Raw genomic sequence first — 6,771 nt, 5'->3', positions numbered from 1 at the left:
AGACGGGGTTTCACCATGTTGACCAGGATGGTCTCGATCTCTTGACCTTGTGATCCACCCGCCTCGGCCTCCCAAAGTGCTGGGATTACAGGCTTGAGCCACCGCGCCCGGCCTCTGCCTAATTTTTTATAAAATGTTTTGTAGAAGTGCTGGAATTACAGGCGTGAGCCACTACACCCGGCCGCCTGCCTAATTTTTTATAAAATGTTTTGTAGAAGTGCTGGGATTACAGGTGTGAGCCACTGCACCCGGCCACCTGCCTAATTTTTTATAAAATGTTTTGTAGAGATAGGGTCTTGCTATGTTGGCCAGGCTGGTCTCAAACTCCTAGCCTCAAGTGATCATCCTGCCTTGGCCTCCCAAAGCTCTGGGATTACAGGCATGAGTGACTGTGCCCGGCCTCCCTGCCTGACTTTCTTAGACGCATTATGTTTAAGGCTCTGGAAAGGGACCAAAAGGTCTGTTACTCCCAAGAGCTGACTCTTGTGCCAGCCTGAGCTCGGCAGTGCCCAGATGACCAGCACCCTTCTGAGCAGGGTGGCAGAGCCTAGAGCACACAGTGGAGTGCACAGTGACTCACGGCCTCCGTCATGATATAAGAAAACAGTTGTGCCAGAGTGGCATGGGAATGCAGGCTCCTGGCCAGTGTCCTCTAGGTGGGCGCAGCAGGGGGTGGCTATGCAGCAGGGGCACACAGAGGTAGGGGTGAAAACATTCACCACCCAAAAGGTGCAAACTGTATAACTGTAAACAATGGGCATGCTAAGACCCGTGGGACCATACCCCGTAAGTGGATGAATTACACAGTGTGAAAATCACATCTCAGTAAAGCTACTGCACAGCACAGACCGTGCTCAGAGTTGGGCTGCTGTTCTGGGTCGGATCTGCATTTGAGCCCGAGCTCTGACTGTCTTCTCACCCTCCCTGACCTGTTTCTCTTTTTTTTTTTTGAGACAGGGTCTCTCTCTGTCACCCAGGCTGGAGTCCAATAGCGCAATCTAGGCTCACTGCAATATCTGCTTCCTGGGTTCAAATGATTCTTCTGCCTTAGCCTCATGAGGAGCTGGGATTACAGGTTCGTGCCACCACGCCTGGCTAACTTTTTCTGTATTTTTAGTAGAGACAGGGTTTCACCAAGCTGGCCAGGCTGGTCTCAAACTTCTGACCTCATGTGATCCACCCACCTCAGCCTCTCAGAGTGCTGGGATTATAGGCGAGAGCCACCACACCTGGCCTCAGTTTCTTCACCTATAAACAGGGGACACTGGCAGGAGGACGGCCTGAGGCTGCAGTGAGGACCAGTGGTGGCCGTGTCAGTGCTGGCACCCACGGAAATATGAATGGCACCCACAATGAGAAGGGCAGCTGCAACCCGACACTCTGTGTCCCGTGTACACACGTGTCCACATCTGGGGGTCGTGGTGCCTGGTAGGGCGTCACCAAGACATTAAAACAATCATCATGGCATGGGGGCGACGTTCCCTCTGGTTTTCTTTTTCTTTTCTCTTTTTTTTTTTTTTTGAGACGGAGTTTCGCTCTTGTTACCCAGGCTGGAGTGCAATGGCGCGATCTCGGCTCACCGCAACCTCCGCCTCCTGGGTTCAGGCAATTCTCCTGCCTCAGCCTCCTGAGTAGCTGGGATTACAGGCACGCGCCACCATGCCCAGCTGATTTTTTGTATTTTTTAGTAGAGACGGGGTTTCACCATGTTGACCAGGATGGTCTTGATCTCTTGACCTCGTGATCCACCCGCCTCGGCCTCCCAAAGTGCTGGGATTACAGGCTTGAGCCACCGCGCCCGGCCCCTCTGGTTTTTACTCTCTTCCTGGAATTTTCTGATATTATTTAAATATTATTATAGGCATATATAATTTTTTCCAAAAATAAAAAAAATGTTGAAAAATATACATTATCTGAATGATGTAGAGTGGAAGGATATCAAAATATTAAAAGAGATTGCCCCAATTTGGCAGAATGTTTCTGAGTATTAATTGCCTTTGGATTTTTTATTTTTATTTTTATTTATTTATTATTTTTTTTGAGATGGAGTTTCGCTCTTGTTACCCAGGCTGGAGTGCAATGGCGCGATCTCGGCTCAGCGCAACCTCCGCCTCCTGGGTTCAGGCAATTCTCCTGCCTCAGCCTCCTGAGTAGCTGGGATTACAGGCACGTACCACCATGCCCAGCTAATGTTTTGCATTTTTAGTAGAGATGGGGTTTCACCATGTTGACCACGATGGTCTTGATCTCTTGACCTTGTAATCCACCCGCCTCGGCCTCCCAAAGTGCTGGGACTACAGGCTTGAGCCACCGCACCCGGCCTTGGATTTTTTATATATATTTTTGCAACACATGAGAAAAGTTTCACTGAAAATTCACAGCACCAAAGCAGGACCCCTCACCTTCTTCATGATCGTAGGGGAGAACATTCCATCTTTCACCATTGACTAGAGTGTGCCCAACACTACTAAGCTGAACGCTTCAACATGGTTAAGACAGAAAATATGATGTTATTTATACGTGGCCTCTATTGGGACACTTTCTGACTCAAGCCAGGCTGAGACAGGCCTCCCTGTCAGACCTGAGGCACCCTACATCACTCTGCACCCTGTAGGTCCCCCTACCCCAGATACGACAATCAGCCAGGAGTATACCAGGAAGCAGCCTGGGATCCTGGAGCTTCTCGCCCTGTGGGCTGTGGGGAGCAAGGCCATGGCGAACGGCTCGGACCCTGATGCATACAAGGGGACAGACCAGACTGTCCTACTGCCTGCCTGCCATACCTGAAGGCACTGCCCTGGGGATCTGAGCCACATGGCCAGCACTCAGCTACCAGCAGATGCTGTGAGCACAGGGACTCCATGTGCTGACAGGAAGCAGGCCCTGCTGTTCGCAGCTGCTGCAGACAGCGGCAGAGGGTCTGGTGTGGACCTGCGGCACAGAGACAAAGCCAGGGCTGTCTGGGCAGGAGTGGGCAGGTGGGCACCCTCCCAGCCTCCTCCAAAGTTGATGGCCCTAGAGCATATGGAGAGGCTAATGCACACTGAGCAGGCACATGGGCACCCTCCCAACCTCCTCGAAAGTCAACAGCCCTGACGGTGTGTGCATGAAATGTGGCGAGGCTACCAGGCATGGGTTTCTTTTTGGGACGGCGGAACATTCTAAACTAAGATACTGTGGGCGGCGGCACCACCTGTGAGTATGCTGAAACCACAGAGCCATGCACTTTCGGAGGTGAATTTGATGGTACAGTCAACCCTCCATACCCATGAGTTCTGCATCTGTGGATTCAACCAACCTCGGATGGGAAATGTAGCCAGCTAGGCCTGCGGTGGCCGCGTCCATACCAACGTGTATATTTTTTCCTGTCATTATTCCCCAAACAACACAGTAAAACAGCACCTACTTCCGCAGCACCTACAGCTTAACCCAGACGAGATGTGGAGGACACGGGAGGGTGTGCAGGGTGCACACAGGTTCTTCGAAAACACTACACCACTTTAGAGCTGGGACGTGAGAAGCCTCAGAGTTGGGTATCCTTAGGGCAGTCCAGAAACCAGTCCCCCGTGGAGATGAAAGGGTGATTACATATGAAATAAAACTCAATAGGCCGGGTCCGGTGGCTTAAGCCTGTAATCTCAGCACTTTGGGAGCTTGAGGCAGGCAGATCGTCTGAGGTCAGGGGTTCGAGACCAGCCTGGCCAACATGGTAAAACCCTGTCTCTACCAAAAATACAGAAACTAGCAGGGCATGGTGGCCCATGCCTGTAATCCCAGCTGCTTAGGAAGCTAAGGCAGGAGAATCGCTTGAACCCGGGAGGCAGAGGTTGCAGTGAGCCGAGATCCCACCACTGCACTCCAGCCTGGCAACAGAGCGAGTCTCTGTCTCAAAATAGAAAAATAAGTATATAAAGCTGGAAAAATAAAGGTTCCTAGCTCACGGCTGACAGAGGACTTTCTTTTTTTTTTTTTGAGACAGAGTCTCACTCTGTCGCCAGGCATCAGGCTGGAGTGCAGTGGCACAATCTCAGCTGACTGCAACCTCTGCCTCTTGGGTTCAAGCAATTCTCTTGCCTCAGCCTCCCAAGTAGCTGGGACTACAGGCGTTTGCCACCACGCCCAGCTCATTTTTGTAATTTTTTAGTAGAGACGGGGTTTCACCATGTTGGCCAGGATGGTCTTGATCTCTTGACCTCGTGATCCACCCACCTTGGCCTCCCAAAGTGCTGGGATTACAGGCGTGAGCCACCATGCCTGGCCAACAGACAACTTTCATTACAAACAAAACTGACAGCAGAAAGCCCCAACACTGCGCACGCACGTGGGGGAAGGCTTGCACTTACCTAGGAGGTCGGCCCCTTCATCCACATCCCCAATGACCTCAGACCCTGCCGTCGACAGTTCATGGTACAGGGAGTCAGTGTTGATGCCAAAAGCTTTGTTCACGATGCCCTGGGTTGGGCTGTTGGGATACACAGGTTGGGAGAGAGAGCAGAGTCAGTGGGCAGCCTGGAGCGACTGCATGTGCAGACTCTTCCGACACCCCCCACCATAGCCAGTCAACGCTCACTCTGCAGTGCGGGCCAGGAGTGGACGGGAGGCGGTAGGTCTGACCGCCATGTTTCTCCCACTGGTGGCAGAGGGTGCCTTCACCAAAGTCACAGACTTAGATAAGTACTGACCCCTAGGACCCCAGGGCTGGGCTGAACCAGTACCTGCTTCCCGTGCGGTCCAGGCGGGTCTCCGGACACATGTCCAGCTCTGGAGTGGAGTCAATAATGTCCTGAACATCAGACCACTCGTCACTGCTGCCCATGCCTGGGGGAGAGCACAGTGGGACCTGGGGGTCAGGAGAGGGCCTGGCAGCCTCTGTCCTGCTCACTGCTGCCCTCAGAACCTGAGTCTGGAGGCACAGCTGGACTACCCACCAGGTGGGGGTGATCAAAAAATGGCTCATCCCAGGCTGGCTGGGCAGAGGGCGAACTCCAGCACAGTGGGTGTCTGAGGTGAAGGATTGGAGTGGGGGGGGGTTGCAGCAGCCTCTCTGCATGGGATTGCTGGCAGCAAGCCCAATCCGCAAAGATCCCATGTCCAGGAAGGTCAGTGGCTGGACCTCCTTTAGGCCCTCAACCTTCTCCTCACTGGGCTGTGTGTCGTGGGTGACGTAGGCTACTGTCTTAGTTGTGCCTCCCCAAATCCGTGTGTAGATAGACACCCCCCAACACGACTATATTTGGAGGCTAGGCCTTTAGAGAGGTGATTATGGTAAAACGTATTCATGTGGTGGCTCTAATCCAGCGGGCTTGTGTCCTCATAGGAAGAGGGGAGGATTGCTGAGGATGCGGGGAGAAGGTGGAGTCTACAGGCTGAGCAGTGGCTGCAGGAGGAAATGGCCCTGCCTGCACCGTGATCTTGGACCCCAGCCTCTGGGACCTGAGGACCGTGTCTCTGCTGTCTGCACTGCACGCCTGGTATGTTTGTTACACAGCCCGATACAGCTGCATCTCCCCAAGCCAAGGCCTGCCTCCTCCGCCCCGGGGCTGGGCGCCCACCTATACTGACGTTGCGCATCTCCTGGGTGACCTGGACCTCCATGTTGCGGCTGTCACGCTTCTCCCGGGCATGCTTGCTGTTCTTGGGGCCCACGCCATAGTCCCCCAGGGGCTGCAGGCTCTCGTTGAGGGGTGTGGCGGCGGCTGAGGGCACAGAGGATGTGGGCGTGTTGGATTTGGTGCCTGTGGTGCTGGGTGTGGCGGCCGCTGAGGACTGGCCAGACTCGGACATCTGGTCCTGTGGACACTAGGGACAAACACAGGGAGGAGGGAGCGCCAGTCACTGTAGGTCTCTGGCCGGCGGCTCCGGCATGGCTGCCAGAGGCTCTCGCAGCAACACCTTGCACTTTGCCTTGTTCACTCTGCGAGCTGGAGCTCCTGTGCAGCCAGTCAGGCTGGCCCTGCTGGCCACACCACTCCGGAGTGGCTCTGCTCATCTGGCCGCTGTCTCTGCCTCCTTGGAAGCAGTGCCACCCTCCTGAAATGGCTTGGAACAAGGCTTTTCACTGGCGCCCTCCCGAGAACGGCTGCTTATAATGGGCCAGTGCCCTGCAGGGAATACAGTGGCAGCACCCCTGTGGCTTGTGGCTCAGAAACAAGTCTAGCCCAGGCAAGGCAGAGGGTTCTGACTCAGGAAGGGTTGGCCGGGCCACCACTGCTGCCCCGCACCATTGCTATGCTTCAGAGCTGGAGGGTGGGCCCACCTGCGCCCACCCCAGGTACCTCCCTGGGCTCAGGTCAGGGCTGGGGAGTGACCATATGGGGTTGACCCTGCGTCTTGACAGGACCAAGTTCAGCAATGAACACTAATGCAAGTGCAAAGAAACCGAAACCCTGTTCTCACAGAACAGGACATCATCATGATATTCTCCAGGGTGGGGACGGCCCATATCATGAAAAACTGCAATCAGCTGTCTACTTGGGAAGCTCGTTAAAGAGAGGCACATTCTATGTGACTAATAAGCAAGGCGAAACAAACATTTCTTCCAACGGTCTTTCCTAACAAAGACATTGGACTGGCCCAAGAAAAACAGCATGGAATGCTCTCCTGTCACCCGCCATGATCACCTCCCAGGACGGAGAAGAGGCCCGAATGCTCTCCTCTCACCCGCCATGATCACCTCCCAGGAGGGAGAAGAGGCCCGAACACTCTCCTCTCACCCGCCCCCATCACCTCCCAGGACGGAGAAGAGGCCCGAACGCTCTCCTCTCACCCGCC

The 6,771-nt window shown here is 54.2% G+C and overlaps 1 protein-coding gene across 17 annotated transcripts in view; it reads right to left on the bottom strand.

The window, feature by feature from the left end:
* Positions 1 to 6,771, bottom strand: part of MAPK8IP3 (mitogen-activated protein kinase 8 interacting protein 3) — a 60,408-nt gene that overhangs the window by 19,700 nt on the left and 33,937 nt on the right. For all 17 annotated transcript variants that reach the window (XM_017511173.1, XM_017511178.1, XM_017511175.1 and 14 more), the window contains 3 exons: positions 5,553 to 5,799; positions 4,716 to 4,818; positions 4,344 to 4,462 (listed from right to left, as the gene is read on the bottom strand). In XM_017511173.1, the coding sequence (XP_017366662.1) occupies positions 4,344 to 4,462; positions 4,716 to 4,818; positions 5,553 to 5,799 (469 nt within the window). The remainder of the gene's footprint in view (positions 1 to 4,343; positions 4,463 to 4,715; positions 4,819 to 5,552; positions 5,800 to 6,771) is intronic.

Source organism: Cebus imitator, unplaced genomic scaffold (assembly GCF_001604975.1).
Source record: "Cebus imitator isolate Cc_AM_T3 unplaced genomic scaffold, Cebus_imitator-1.0 Scaffold444, whole genome shotgun sequence".
Classification (NCBI taxonomy): Eukaryota; Metazoa; Chordata; class Mammalia; order Primates; family Cebidae; genus Cebus; species Cebus imitator.
The sequence above is the reverse complement of the archived record's forward strand: the minus strand, read 5'-3'. Positions and strand labels throughout refer to the sequence as shown.